Source organism: Pseudopipra pipra, chromosome 22 (assembly GCF_036250125.1).
Source record: "Pseudopipra pipra isolate bDixPip1 chromosome 22, bDixPip1.hap1, whole genome shotgun sequence".
NCBI lineage: Eukaryota > Metazoa > Chordata > Aves > Passeriformes > Pipridae > Pseudopipra > Pseudopipra pipra.
Genome location: NC_087570.1, coordinates 4,078,711 through 4,094,667, shown reverse-complemented (window position 1 = coordinate 4,094,667; position 15,957 = coordinate 4,078,711). Strand labels below are relative to the sequence as shown.

General features: G+C 42.7%; 1 protein-coding gene across 9 annotated transcripts in view; it reads right to left on the bottom strand.

Moving 5' to 3' along the window:
* Positions 1–15,957, bottom strand: part of KIF1B (kinesin family member 1B) — an 82,104-nt gene that overhangs the window by 16,198 nt on the left and 49,949 nt on the right. For 6 of the 9 annotated variants that reach the window (XM_064678536.1, XM_064678530.1, XM_064678533.1 and 3 more), the window contains 12 exons: positions 14,136–14,229; positions 13,227–13,375; positions 12,469–12,647; positions 11,428–11,565; positions 10,466–10,714; positions 5,029–5,147; positions 3,243–3,328; positions 2,981–3,110; positions 2,487–2,646; positions 1,801–1,891; positions 1,163–1,281; positions 263–318 (listed from right to left, as the gene is read on the bottom strand). In XM_064678536.1, the coding sequence (XP_064534606.1) occupies positions 263–318; positions 1,163–1,281; positions 1,801–1,891; positions 2,487–2,646; positions 2,981–3,110; positions 3,243–3,328; positions 5,029–5,147; positions 10,466–10,714; positions 11,428–11,565; positions 12,469–12,647; positions 13,227–13,375; positions 14,136–14,229 (1,570 nt within the window). The remainder of the gene's footprint in view (positions 1–262; positions 319–1,162; positions 1,282–1,800; positions 1,892–2,486; positions 2,647–2,980; positions 3,111–3,242; positions 3,329–5,028; positions 5,148–10,465; positions 10,715–11,427; positions 11,566–12,468; positions 12,648–13,226; positions 13,376–14,135; positions 14,230–15,957) is intronic. The other 3 variants (XM_064678537.1, XM_064678538.1, XM_064678539.1) reach the window with 1 other exon arrangement.

The following is a 15,957-nucleotide window of genomic DNA, read 5'->3' as shown; positions in this document are numbered from 1 at the left end:
GATCTCATGGAATATGGTCAACACCTCAGCAATGGAATTCTACCCTTTAACAAACCCAGCAGCACTTCCTGCAGAGGAGGTTGCAGAGAAATAAAAACAAACTGCATAAAAAGGGAGAGAACCATCAAAGGCAGACTCAGTGCCCTTCCCAGCACTCACTCCACTACACTTCTCGGTGTCCTGGATACCTCAGGAATACACTACAACCTCCACTTTCAGGAGAAAGCAGACCTGTGATGGACAGTCAGAGAGCTGTTCTCACCTGGCTTTGACAGTGGCATGGGGGGAGGAAAGAATCTTCGGGAAGGCTGTGGAGGGCTACAGAGAAATGAAAAGAGTTGTCAGTACAGAGGCAGTTAACATGAAAAATATGTTTTATTTAAACGTACACACTTGCATTTTTGTATTTATACACTCATTTTTGTCTCTAAAAATATCCTCACAATTCTCTGAAGACAGGTAAATACCAAGTGCCAGGAAAAGAAGTGGACTCAGCCCACTAACCTATGTCCTTTTTCTGTTTTAACTTCACCAATCCTAGATGTCAGTAAAAATAATAAATAAAAAGATTACAACTTCCAACAGCTCTACCCCCATTCTGCACTGAAAAGTTCAAGAGGTAACAAGCATTTCCCAAAATAACTTTAGGAAAAGGAACAAGCCTTGGCTGGCATTTCCTCTAAAAATCAGCCTCTTCAACAGGCTCCCCCCTTAAGCTCTGAAGACAAGGATGAACAGGGGTCCTTTCCCTACCTCCAAAAATTAAAATGCCTGGCAACTTTGGCAGTAACATGTCAAAGGGTTGAGAACCTTTTGTTTTCCTCCAGTCTCATCCCTCCTTTTGTCATCCTACCCTTATGCAGGAGGCCGCTTGCCCTGAGGGAACAATGACCTTGGAGCACTGTGAAGGTTTTCCCAGAGCTCACAGATCATGGCTGAGGCTCCCAGTACAATATTCCACGACCAGGAATGGTGGTGGATGCAGATGGATTGGCAGAACAATTCCACCCATTACCACACTGGGTCTCTCTCACTCACTCTTACCTCCATCAGGAATTCTGCTTGTGAGGGTGTGGCTGTATAATTTCAGGAGCATGGAAAACTGCAGAGCTAACCTGAGCATGATCCCAAACTGCCTTTGTGCCAGAACAGTGACCACTACCTGTTGAGGTCCTGTCCTTGCAGGTGGAGGGGATGCTGCTGGTAATGCCCAAAGACCTCAAAGACAATGGGCTTTGTTTTGATGTACTCCACGAACGATTCCGTCACTTCCACAGCGATCTGGGAGGCAAGGGAGGGAAGAAAAGGAGCCATTCAAAAAGGAAGTATTGCTCATAGCACTTAGTGTCCCTCACAATAAAAGCACCTGCATTCCTTTTTGATTTAGGCATTAATTCTACTCTCTGATGAAGGAGAAAATGAAAGCCCCAGCATAAGGCATTTCAAATGAGAGAAGAGGAGGCTGCACGTAACCAAAGGATTACACAGTTCATAAAAATAGGTATATTCAGTTCATCTGAGATCATGGGCACTGCTATTCACACATATGGTTTATTTCCTGAACTCCAGACTGTTCTCATTGTACATCCTGGAAAGGAAGCAAAGATTTCAATGGCAGGAAGCAGAGGTGAAAATGAAGAGTTAAATCTGCCACACGGAATCATTCTGTATTTTGTTTTCCATCGGGGATTATATCATCCACCTGATCACTCCTCTTACTGCCTGCTCTAAATAACTCCCCTTGCCTTGAAGGAGAGACACACAACTGCACAGTCACCCCTCCTGCAAAGCTTTACTCACATTCTGAACGTGGTAGAAGCCCAGGGGAGTCCCTCGGCCGTTGTTTTTGAGGGGTTCTGTTGAGAAAGCTTCATCGTGCCGGTGCAGAAAGCTTTTGGAAAACAAACAAAAAAAGAAAATCAAACAAAAATCAACAACCACAGAATGGTTTAATGAAGATTGCTGTGCTCCGAACCCAACACTGAAAGGAAACCTTAAAATCCTACAATAAATTTATTTTGTTGGAACTTTACAGGGAGCTGAGTGATGGCCTAAAGCCAGGAATACCCCACTCTTGTAGAACCACAGTTCCTGTACTTGTTTAATGTTTTTATTATTCCCATTTTTTACTCTCTTTCTTAAGAACAGAAGCCAAAGAACACTTGCACTGTTGAGCTACTGATTTACTCAAGGCTCATGCAGCTTTCATTCCAATTGAGTTTAGGTACCATCTAATATTGAATTAAGCTTAAAATCTTAAGATATCTCTAAACTACTAATTTAAGAGTCCACTTTGATTCCTAATTCCTTTCTGCACAACTTTATTCCTTAACACCTGCTAACACAAAGCAGGGAGCAGGGATGCCAGTAACTCACAAGGTGTTTTTCTCTGCTGTGAAAAGCTCTCCATCAGACCTTCCACTGCCCACTGTTCTTTGCTCTGTCAAACCACTAATTGCCTGATGTAAATAAGGACAAATTCTTACTTGAACTGGCAGAAAATGTCTGCATATTCAGGCAGGATGCCACTGGCCTGGAGCACTGTCACCCGGAAGGTGAACACGCTGCCCAGCTTCAGGTGGTCCCCAATCTCCTCAGTGAATCCTTCCAGAGTCATCTTCCCATCCAAAGTGGCTGACTTCAAGTCTTAGGGACACACAAACAACCCACATGAAATCACTGTTTTTTCTTTTTTTTTTTCTTCTCTTTTCTTAAATTATTCCTTCAGAAACAGTTTAGTGCCATCGCATTTTTTTTTCTTTTGAACCCTAATAATTTACTGGTAATCAAAAGATCCAAACACCTGTGCTGTGTTTTTCAGCACAGTTCTTCAAATGAGTAACTCCAGAATCTCTCACATGCAACCCACAGGTTTCACCTCTCCCCAGCTATCATATTTACGAAGGACACTTGGACTCCCTTTCAAAGTGTCCCAGATTTCCCTTAACTTCTCCAAAACTACCACATATTTCTTGCTTACCCAGCTCATTCATTCTGTTGATCTCCTCTGGAGGAGTGGTAACCTCTGAATTCTGTCCTTGCCCTTCCACAATTCTTAATTCTTCCAGTGACAGCCCAGACCGAGTCATTGCAACTGAAGAAAAATCACTCTGAAAAATTAAATGAATTGGCTTGTAACAAACTCCTGCAGTTTCTCCTTCTTCCCCTACAACACAGATTCTTTATTTAGAAGCACAAGCTACTACACTCAAAGAAACCAACTCAATTCTAAGACTTCTTACCTTATCAAAGTACTCATTGTCAAAGGAAATTTTAGCTGTGCCAGACTGTCGGATACCAGATCCATAATCTGGGGCTTCTTCATCAGCTAAAAATTAGGGGAAAAAAAGATAAATAAGTGATGGGGAGCAGAGGGAAAACACCTCAGAGTCACTGAAATGGGAATTCTCATTACAATGGAAACCAGTCCAGGGAGCAAAAAAATGACAGGTTGGAGTCAGTGATGGAAAAAAATCATGTCAGAAATCTACCCATCATCAACTCCAGCATGGGCAAACCACAAGACAAGTTATGAAGTTTCATTACGAATATACTTCAGAGAATTTTAAATGCAAACCAACTTCAATACTCATTTTGATTATTTATTTACTTCTGGTTATGATACTGAGCTAAATTAACCCCGACTGGAACTGCCACCTCAACTCCTGCAGCCCTGAGCTCAGCAGTGACAGCAGCAAAGCTCCCCCAGCACATGCTGGAAGTCTGAAAGGCAGATCTGTGCACACAGTCTGCCCATTTAACCTCCTCCTCTTCATGGACAGCAACAACAACAGGGCCTGCTTAAATGCCAGGGATTTCTTCCACACTAAAGCCATGTTTGCAGGAGAAATCCCAAGATTCTGAATGTGTTCCAAAGCTTTGCTTAGGGACCAAATAATGCCATGGTCCTTTTTCAAGAGATGTCCCCAGTTTGATTTCTATTAGCCATGGTGTATTTTATTTATTTGGATGGATAAATAAAGTATTTATTTGGAAATGTTCAGTCAATTCTAAGGAGACCAAACCAAACTAGAAATGAGTCTTTTGTGCACAATAAAACAGATTTTAAGTCACTTGCTTTAATCCCTGCCAGAGTGATTCTTATACATCTTCAGTGTGAGATTTCATTATAGGTTCCCATGGAGAGTGAAGCTTCCAGGGTTACCCTTCCTAAACAAGAAAGAATTGCTGGCAGTCGGCCACTGCTGGAAAGGACAAACTCTGGGAAGGATGTGTGCTCTGCCCAGCATGGGCAAGGCATGGCTGACCACCAGCTAAGCCCACCTCCCACTGAACAAGTGTAAAATCTCAGCAACTCCCTAGTGAGCTGCAGCTCATCTCCAGCACACATCCAAGGGCACTTACCATCCCAGATATCCACCTTCTCCTCTGGGAAGCTGGGAATTAAGCAGTGTGTTAAAGCAGTTCCTAAGTCTCAACACTTTTAGAGAGGCAATGAAGGGGAAAACTGCTGCTGGTTTCTGTTTATACCATGCTGAAAACTGTCATTTCAGCAACTTCTTCACCTGCTCTTGTCAGACACTGGGGAAGCACATTTCAGAGAGTTATTTAAGAGGACAGCTGGAGCACAGCAAAAATTTGGTACATTTGACTTTGCTGCCAGTCACCACAACTATCAAACTTGCAGTACCCTTGTCCACTATTTACATGGGGTGCAGGAAAGAAGAATCTTTGGTTTATTTTTAGTTTTCAGACTCACTGAACCTGGTTAGCTCTTTCACTGTCCTAAAAAACAGTGTTGCAGTAGTTGCCAGGTACAAACTCCAGTGGCCAACCCCATCCCTTCACCATCTGATCAGCAGCATTATTTCAACATTTATTTGTTTGGTCCATATGATGACATAACAAATGACATCGATTCAAAAGCGAGTTAACAGAGAGTGAGAGTTCTCTGCAACACGAAAATCCAGTTGGAGTACAGAAGGTTTGATTTGTTTGGCTGGTTTTGGAAGCTGCAGCAGTTCCCAGTGCCAGGAGCTGCCCCGGGGAGCTCTCAGAGTGTCTCACCTGCAATGGCCTGAACTGCCACGCGCAGGAACCCTCGGACCTCTCCCTTCTCACTCACAACAGCCACTCTGTGGATCAGGGGCACCGGGTACAGCAGGTTGCTCAGGTACACAAATGCTCTGGGAAGGGAGGAAGGAAAACACAACCAGTATTAGGCAATGATGCACAAAACCAGGCTCAGAGTTCAGTTGGCTACTGGGCCACTCAAATCTCCAGACACTCCACTCCATCTCTCAGAACTGCAGGAGGTCCTGGGTCCATCCTGCCCACACAGGGCCAAGGGCAGCCACAAAATGCTCTAAACTGAGCTCAAAATGCTCACTGAAGACACAGGGCTCACATTAATGAGCTACAAACATATGGAGGACACAATTCTAGATGATGGCTGTATGGAAGGTAATTGGAGATGCACCACAGTTGTGAATGGAGCTGTTAACAAGATGGTAGAATCTACTAGAGAACTACTTATAAAGAATTGCATGTTGTATTATATATTATATGTACATATATGTATGAATATATATTATGTATTGTATTACATATGCACTGGATATTGTATTATATATTATACATACATATATGTATGAATATGTATTATGTATTGTATTATATATGCATTGTATATTGTGTTATATATTATATGTACATATATGTATGAACATGTATTATATATTCTATTTTATATATATATATATATATACACTGTATATTGTATTATAAAGAATTTTCCACCGAGGTAGTTTGAAGTGATAAATTAAAAGGGAATTGATCTACTCAAACAGCCTCAAATTTTTACTGAACATATAAAAACCCTCTTTTAAAACCAGACTGACAATGTTTTTTCTCTTCTATATTCCTCTGGTAACCCTGTATGCAGAATAGTCAGAATCCCCCCAACAAACCATAAGTCATCACTCAGGTTTCTTGGAAGAGTCACTGAGTGTGCACACAGTGGAAGACTCTCAGTCTTCAAAGCCAAACCTCTTTAGGAGCATTATATTTATTTCTTTAAAAACCAAAATAAAACAAAGACCAAAACACCACAGCAGTACTCTGAAGCAACCCCTCAGGAATTCCAGTCTACAAAAGGAAAAGCAGCATTTAGGCCCACAAGTGGATGATCCTGCCAGTCACTAACTTTTAAAGTTATATACAAGCAGGGTCTATTTTGGAACAATAAGTCAATCAGTTTAATTGTATAGATTTTAATTAAAAGTCAGACTAACTTCTTTAACTAAGTTATTTTATGTTCCTGCAATGAGTTGCAGAAGTTTTTGAAGTATCACACTTCAGTGGGATTGGTCTGAGCAAAACATTAAGTGTTGAGAAGCCCAACAAGGCAGGTAAATAACCTCTCTCAACAAGGGGAAATGAAAGCCTTTATTTACTTATTAAGTAACCTGTTTCAGAGTTCAGAAAAGTACTGAGATGCACAAAAGTTTAACCAATACTTTTACCAGTCATGAAATTTAAAGTGACCAATTATGTAATTTTAATCAACTTATGCACGTTAAATTATACTAAGCAACAGTAACCTGTTCAACTAATTCCTTTCTTGCAGTTCTTTTTATCAGTCTTTAGTATTGCATATAATTAATTCCTCTAATTTGTAACTGTTATTGTTTAACATTCCCAGGACAAGTCCTGCATGACCAAAGGGAAGTGCTGCTCCTTGGGATGAATTAATTCTCTTGGAATGACAAGGTGCTCAAAGAGGTGTCAGTTGTGAACCAAAGACACAGAAATAATGCTACTAAAAACCAAAGTGATGACAAAATGCAACAGAGAAGAGAATGATTAATAAGGCTACAAAAGTAGCAAAACAAAAAAAATGAAGGAAACCATACAACAACAACAGAAAAAACAACTGCAACGTAACACTTCACTAAGATTAGGATTTAATTCCTTTTCAGTCTGCTCCAAAGTGAGGTAAGCACTGGTAAAGAAGGGGAAGGGAGAAGAGACTAAATTTAAAGTAGCAAAATGAGAAGTTTAATTTTATTTTTTTTTGCTCTATCATTTTCATTTCCAGCTTTGAAATTTCAGGTGATGCTCATCTGAGAAAGCAGATGACTCCAACTGTAATAGCTGGAATTGCTGACTGGGACTGGCTCAGGGATGGAGTTCAGGAAGGGGTGTGGTTAATTGCTGAACACAAAAAACACACCCTGTTTGAAAACCACATTTCAAGCCAGGGAGAACAGACATTTCCCACCAGGAAGGAATCCCAAGAGCCTTGCACTGATGTGCCCAGTGAAAGGGAGTCTCACTAACTCCAAGAGTCAGGCACCACAGAAAACTTCCCACCTCAAACCAAAACTAATGGAAAGTGAAAGTATTCCCTGCATGAAAAACAAAAATACCTGTTTATTTGCATGGCAAAAGTTCTGAAGCTGCTGCTCAACACATGACAGCCAAAGCACTCAGCTGGAGTAACAACTACAACGTGACCATCCCAAGGAAAAAAAAAAGCTATTTCTCCTCTTCCTTAACTTCCCCCCATCCAGTCACTCGGTTCACCGGAGTCATTTTGACTTGGACAAAGAAAAGCACATAATGCAAGAAGTTTTAAGCTTCCTGTTTGTTGGTGAAAATACTGGATCTCTTCTGTGGGAGGGAGAGCAACTGCACACGGGCTGGACCAAACCAGAGCTGGTTCCTGCAGCAACACTGCTCCCAGTGCCATTCCATCTGCTGCAGCACGAGGCAGTGCAAGGTCAGGAGGGCACGAAATCTTAAGGTTCTCCTCCTCCTCTTCCCTCATCCAGGAGGATTCCCACTCCCCAAACATCCCCCAAGTGACCCCCTGCACCTTAGCCCAGCAGACTGAAAGAGGGGAGCTGGATTAGCAGAAAGATTGGTGAGGTAGAATGGCATACTCACAACAGAACTAGAAATTAAACTTAACAAACATGATTTTTTTAAAAGAACCAAAACAAAACCAACAGAACTCAGAATGATGGTGGATATTTTTTAAATAAACACTTCAAGATTTAAATGAAATACCCCATAGTCCTCTCCCACCTCCCTTAAAAACAGAGCAAATGCTTGATATGTCACACCATAAACAGAATCAGCCTTAAAGACAGCCCAGCATGCCAGAAGAGATGGCTAAAGGGACCAGCTCTTTTTTTCCTTTTCTTTAAAAGTTACAAATAAAAGACAGTCATAGCACAGAGAGAGGGAAAAAAAATAACTATGATGGCCAAGGAGTTGAGTAACTACAGGATCCACTTCTCCTCTCCTTCATGACCTGCACTTGTCATTGCTGATGAAACCCCCAAAAATATCAAAAATCATTTTATTTGCCCTACACATTCTATAGCATATGGCCCAGTACACAGTTGGAATTTGGGGTTTGTTATAAACTGAACCTTGTGCTAAGACAAGATCTGTGTGGATGGACATACCCTGGTCCTTGCAAGTCACTGTTCAAAAGTAGAAGTCTCACGATGGAAGACACTGAGGACTCAAAATAGTTCCTATTCAGTGGTGCTGGACAGTCTAACAGCAGCTTTCTGCTGACAGAATGGGCACAATAGAAGAACAGAACAGAAACAGAATAGAAACCAATAACTGGGAAAAAGTCCCTCAGCTCTCTACCCAGACAATCCAAACTCAGCTCCATTCTTCAGTACAACTCCCAGCTCAGCCTGGGCAGCTCCCACCCAGAACTGCTGCAGCTCCGTGTGTCTGTCCATGGAGACAGAGCTCAGAATTCCCTGTAAAACAGGGAATGGGAAGCAACTTGTGCCACTGCCAGGAAGCACAACTGTTCTCATTTTACACTGTATTTGCTCAGCTTGTGTTGTGCTTCCTGAGGAGTTCATGAAATGAGGATGAATAGCCCAACTCTTTCCCAAGCTCTGAAGGAGCTCCAGGAGCACAGGCTGTGGATGCCAAGGCAGGGGCAGGGAGCAGCCCTGGGCTTTAATGAGCTGACAGCCACCCCCAAACAGCTCACATGGCTTTTCCCAAACTGACTCCCAACCTGAATCAGATTAACCTGAAAGAATTACATCTCATAAACCACATTATCAGGCGTTGCACGTAAGGGCACAAATTCAGAGGTCCCACAGGACTAATGCAACTTCTGGCAACTTTAGCAGTTTTTGTTTCCAAAACTAGATCGAGGAGGTTCCAAGCCCCGCTCCAGATGAAGTCTGAGGTTTGACAACACAGCTACACTGATCTAAAAGCTTGATCAAGACCAGCAAACTCAATCCCTCCTTTTCACAAATAATGCAGCCAAGTTTCCTGCACTTGAGGCAACTGCACCTTTCTGCCCGTGGAGTCTTTCCTGCCCACAGGCACAGAGAAGGACAAAGCCAAGCTCTGGTCCCTCCTCCTTTGTTCCTCCCTTCCACTGGCCATGGAGCCTTTTTTTTGTACCACACCTGTGGCAAACACCCCCCTCTCCCTGCTTTAACCAGGACTTTGGCTCACAGGGGAAGCAAGGAAGCACAAAATCATCACTGGGGGAGTGGGAAGCAGCAGAGAGGGGAGCCAAGCCACTAAATAAAAATATTTCTGTTTCTTGTCATGAGAAACATGTTTTAGCAAGACTATTAATGAAGAAACAGGGCAAAGTGCTACATTTTTTTAATGCAGCTTGCTGTCCTGAGGGTCTACAACACAGACTGAGGTCTGATAATGCCCTCATTGCTTTTAGATTGGCAAACTGGTTAATACACGAAGCAAACCTGCTTCAGAAATTCAAGCACAGTGCCTTGGGAAAGTGCTGATAAACACTCCCAGCCAGCAAATTGCAGTGATGATGACCTTTCACTAGGTAATGCTGGCCACAGAGAGTCAAATATAATCTGAGAAGCCAAATCATCTCAGAGAATACCCTTTTCCTCATCCAAAAAGGACCATTCTTCTTTCTCCTCATGCCACCTTTTCTCTCCATACGCAGAGGATGTTAAATGGGTTTTCAAAAAAAAAATGGGTTTATTGGACTGGACTTAAAGACTTTCCACCATACTTGGGTTCTCTTCTACAGGAGGAAAATGCCATCCTACAATTCTATCCCAGTGATCCTGTGATGGCTGAGTACAGAACTCTCTGAATGATGTTTAAATCCTGCACAGAAGCAAAACCAGTCACCCTACATTGCAACAGTTCTCTAGAAATAGATTTACTCACATTGTAACAGTTCTCTAGAAATAGACTCACTCACATTGTTGCATCTAAGGGTTATTTTCTCAATTATTATTTAGGTCTATATGGGAATTTAAAACTTATGACATGGGAACTTAATGACATGACATGGGAACTTAAAACATCATGTTGGACTACACTCATTCTCTGGCCATTCCAATTCATGGATATTTTGGCTAGACTGACAGATATTCTGTGTAGCACAAGGCAAAGCCATTGCAGTCTGCAGCAAGAGCTGGTCCCTTTTGGCCATTCTCAGAGGAACCTCACCAACCTTCCCACTAAAATGAACCAGGGGGATCGGTCGTAAAACGGGTCGCGCCCATCATTGAAGAGGTCTGATCCCTCCTCAGTTCCCACGTCGGAGCCAGTGTCATCCACAAAGGCCTCATCATCAAAGTCCTCCATCTCATCCTGCTGCTCATCAGCCAGTTCAGTGATGTCGGAGTCGGCCGTGGAGAAAGTGGGGGAGGGCGTGCGGTCGGCAAGGCGCTCGTTCACGCAGCCATGGAATATGGGGGAGCTGGAACCGGCCAACGGACACCGACCGGGGCCAGGGGAAAGAAGAATGTTCATTTAACAGCTGTTTGTTGCCATCAGCACAGAGACCACCTGAACAACAAGTAAAGGCTTCAAACCACCTGCACCGCCGCGGAACGCGAGGGGAGGGATTCGCCAACAAAGTCGGGGGAAAGAGTGTCCTTGAACGGAGCAGGAAGCAAATGGAAAAGGAATGTCAACAGAAAGATCTTGAGAGCACATCCATTTAAGAGCTACAACTCTTATTGCCAACACAGCGTTTCTGCAAATCAAAATGTTGCAAAGGTGCAGCCAACATCAGGACATATTAAAGAATCCCATCGGATACTTCCCTAGGGAATGACCAAACTATTACAACCACATATGTAAGTAAGACCCTGGGCCACTTTTCCGATGTTCTTCACACTCTCCCAGCTCTGCTCCAGCGACTTTGGATAGAATTTAGCTGGCTACATTCTTTTAAATAAACTTGTAACTTACTACGGGTTCACTCCAATCAGAATCCACCAGTTCACACCAGAACTGGCAACACTCCAGAGAGCATTTTCTGCTCTCCACTGTATTTTAAGCCTCTGAGAAATCCCTGCAGGACAAAACACACGAGTGACACAGAGGCCACACAGTCCATCACCACACCCCGAGCCAGGGCTCCCCCAGCAGTGGGCAGTGCTGCAGCAGTGAGGGTGTGGCACGTACCTCCCGACCAGCTTGAACCAGTGGAAGCGGTCGTAGAAGGGGTCGCTGCCCGTCATGGTGCTCTCGCCCTCGTCCTGGCTGTTGGAGGCCATCTCCCCAGCCCTGTCGTACATCTCCCGCATCAGCTCCAGCCTCTGCCTGCACACGGGAAAGCAGGAATGAGAAACTGAGGAGCAGAAACTCAGAGGCTGCACCCTGAGTTTGGGGGCTCCACTAATGCTCTGAGGTGTTATGGATTCGGGGAAAAAACTTGTAGGCAAGGGCACTGCAGAGCTCACAAAAGTCATGGATTTCAACCCAGCCTAAATATTCTTCTTTTACATCTAATTCTGGCAGATTTTTTGCTTCCCTCTTTTTTGCAACCAACCATGTTGCAGAGTAATTTTGGCAGCTCTTTGCATTCCACTCCAGAAATGTTGGTATTTTGATTCAAAAGTGAGTGGATTCCACTGCAGACTTTTTTTCATTTATCTATTTATTTATTTAATTAAAGAGAACAAGTGTTTCACACTGCAAGACCCTTTGTCTGGAAGTTATTAGTAGGAAAAAGTTCTTCAGTCAGTATTTAGAGAACAGGGAAAAGACAAATGTCATTTAGATGTGTTGGAAATAATTCATATTAGTCAGAATTTGTGTAGCTTCCAGAGAAACAGAATCTTCTTTATTTGAACTTTTTATTACAAATTATGCCCTTAACTACCAGGTTTTATAAAGCAGGTGGCAAGGGTATTATTGCAGTGAAAGGACTGTAAAAAGAGAATTAATGCAGAGAGAAGAGCTGTGATGAGCCTTATTAGATTTAAAACATAAAATCTAACCTCAAATGACAGAAATTAAATATGAAGGTGAGGTGAGATGCTGGAGAACAAGTGCACCCATTCAAAGAATCTAGAAAGCTGGTATTTAAGACATAGAAAGTTGCCATTTGGGAGGATACAGAGGAAAAATAAGAACAATGGAGAAGGAAAGGCAAGGGGGGAAATTTTTCAGCCAAGTTCCTTGGACATAAGGAATTTTTTTTGTCCAGTAATGTTTACATACTTGAGTTTTTCTAAGGACCAGTAATGTGTTGCTCCATTCTTCAGATCCTGGACTTCCACAGCCACCACGGTCCGAGGGAAAGGCCGGTTGTCCCGGGGCTTCTCCAGCTCCGTGGGCAGAAGCTCCGGAGGCAGAGGGGAGTAGAGGGTGTCTGTGAGCAGGACAAACTGAAACTGCACCTGGATGGAAAAGAGACATCACTTCAGTCCTGAGAAGTCAGGCACAGACACGAAATACAAAGCCATGATGAGGCCAGTTTGACTTGCAACTCTACGAACAGATTCAGGGGGGTTTTATGTCACTTTTTTGTTTGTCTCAAAATGGCAAAAAATATGATTTTCAGCTGAGGACACACATCTTGCCTTTGCTGTCACAGCTAGCAGAGGTCTGAAAACTACAGACCCAGCACATCCTGCAGCACCCACTGCTCTTGGAAAGAGGAATGACCACAGGAAGGTGAAAGCAAAAAGGAAAATACAGGGCCCAGGGGAGATGGACATGAACGTGTGTTTATGGCATTGACAGGAACAGCAAAAGGGAAAGGAAGGAGAGGAGAATGGATCGGCCAGACTGGCATGGGATGTTCACTCAGCCACAAGCCTGAAACACAGACTCACAATTTTCCAAACTCTTTTAAAGCCCAAATTAATAAGCAAGAGACATAACTTTGAAGAGCACGAGTGGAGCATTTGAAGCAGGATTACGCAAGCAAAACTGATGAGTCAGAAAATTCAAAAAGCTGCTCTGCGTGTCCCCACCTTTTTCTTTAACTCCACACTGATTGCATTGGCTTCTTTCAGATACACTGCATTTCCCCAGAGCTGGTCCCTCAGGGAAGTGAACTGGTGGAATTTCCACTTCCTGAAAGCCCACTGGGCCAGTTCGTACTCGTGGCGTGTCCAGGGCACTGGGGAGAGCAAAGAAACAGAAATAAAACACTGTGGCTTCATCTCAAAGCCATCACAGGCAGCATCTAATGCTCCTGCTGACTGTGTCATCAAGTTCTCAACACCTTTTCTGGAAGAAGAGAAAACAAAACCCTGCATTTTCATTATTCAGTGAGGAAAAACTGGATTCAAACTTAGTAGTGGAGCTTAATGATCAAGTAAAGCAGATTTGGAACAGAGGAAACAAAATGAATTCTACTCCTATTATTTTAAGTTATTTTACAATTATTAAAGCCAAAATCTGAAACTGTGGAATGAAAGCAAGTATTATGGGAATAATAAACTATTTATTGTCCAGAAATTGAATTATACAGACATGTCACAGAATGCTGAGAACTCCTACCAAGGAGGAAAAAAACCCTTTCAAAATCAAAACAAGGAAACAAAGGCAACAGTGTTATTTTGGCTTAAGACATCTGAACTCTGTCAGTGCCAAGAAGAGAGAGATTCCTTCAAATTCAAGACCACCAAACCAAAGCCTGAGGCTAAACTAATCCAGTTTACACATCAACTGAATTTGGGGATGTGTATCTGCTCTTCACGTGGAACTTATCCCATAAATAGGTATTTTAAATCTTTATGCTGTGAGGATTATGGATCAAGAAATCAAAGTGATTTTGCAGCTTCCCAGAGCAAGTTTTCTGTCTGTTGAAAGAGATGCTACAGCAACTGTTCCTTTAGGCTTGGCTTTACCCAAATTACTTTTAGCTTCAAACTCACCTTCTTCTTCCTCCTCCTCCTCCTCTGTGGTTTCAGCAGCCAAGGACCGAGTCTCCACCTGCTTCTGCAGGGCCTGCAGTTTGCTCTCATAGTCCTGTGGGGAGAGAGGAGAGTCCGTGTAGGAGGACAGACAAAAGCCAGGAGGGAGCTGAGAGAGCCCAAGAGCTCAGAGGGACAGACAGACACGGAGGAAAACCCACAGAGAGCCTCCCCCTGCTCCCAGGTCAGGACATGCACTGCTTTAGTGCCACCCCCCTGGAAAGAGAGAAGACTGAGCCAAGGCAATTCAGACACAAGTGCTGCTTTCTAAGATTTACAAGCTCACTGTGTCTGGAAGAAGAAAATGTTTGGGGTTTTCTTTTCGCTAAAGGTTGGAAAAAGGTGATTTTTTTCAGGAAGCTGCTTGCTGCTTTCAGGAAAGTAGGAAAGAGGCAGAAACAGAGAGAAGTACAGACATAAATTTAAAAGGGGAGGATTATTCACCTTCATTTTCTCAAGCAGAAGGATTAACAGCACCACTGATTTGCCTTTTTACACAAAAAAAATTAATTTCAGATTTTGGGGGGGGGGGACACATTTTGTTTTCAATTCGATTTTCCCCCTGGCATGTAAGTACCACTCTCTCACATGTGTATTTAATATATCAGAAGATAAAATACCACCCCCCTGCCCTGGCAGAGAAGTCTGTGCAGTGGCTTCCCCACAAGGAACACTTCAGTAATACCTTCTGGTACAAGAGCATTTTCTTCCTGTTCAGCTTTATCATGCCTTGAAATAAGTGCTACTATAATCTAATGAGCCTTCAATTATTTGCTGGTAAAACAAACACAAATCAGAACAGACACAGTCACCGTGCTCCTGGTCTCAAAACCTATCTCACTACTGTATTTTGTTTTTTTAAGATAAACCTTTGGCATACATTAGGCAAACTAAACTGGTTTCTCAAGATTTTTACACAAGAGTTGCAACAACAATTCACTAAGAGTGTTACAGAGTCCTTGAGGAGAATTCTTGAAGCCACTCATGTTGTATTCCAATGCTCCCTCTTCCACAGCTCCAAATCCTAAAATTCCTCTCCAACACCCAGTTTGCAGTAACACATTCTTAAGTCTGAGAGCTACAGAAGAAAAGCTTTACATTTTCCTCCCATTCTGTTTAAGCATCTCACCTAGACAGCTGCATCACTGGGTTTTGCACAGCAAGTTCAGTATTTAACACAGTCACGAGGGGACTGCAGCAAATTTAACCCAGGGTCAGGCAGGAAGGCCTTTAGACTCTATTTGGAAAGGAGAGAAACCTCAAGGACATTCCTTTAGCTTTACAGGTAATATTTTTTGGAGACAGAGTTAAGGAATGGTGGCTGTGCCCTTTGAAAGGGCAGGATTTTCAACACCATGAGTTCAATACCCAAAACCTTTAGGGACAGAAAAGTGGACTCAAAAGATATATCAGCCTTTGAGGTTTAATTTTCTAATTTCCTCTTGATTTTGGCAAAAATGCTCTTTCTTTATTTGTGTCTGTTCCCTTCCCTAAGTTGGCTACTTACACACACTGGAAGTAACCTCAGCCCAGCAGCATAAAAACTGCAAACAAAACAAACACCTTTCCTTTGATATTTCTTCTGAAATTCCTAGTGATTCACCAGAAAACTATTCTAGACTTGATGAGGAGTTTCAGACTTATCTACCCTTCTGAAATACCCAGCATAATCTTGAAAATTCTTTAACATAAAGGCACTTTCTGTGATCTTTTCCCCCCTCCCATTCCATGCAGAAAATGCTATTACTTCTGAAATCCAGACAAAATAAGTCAGATGTGAAGT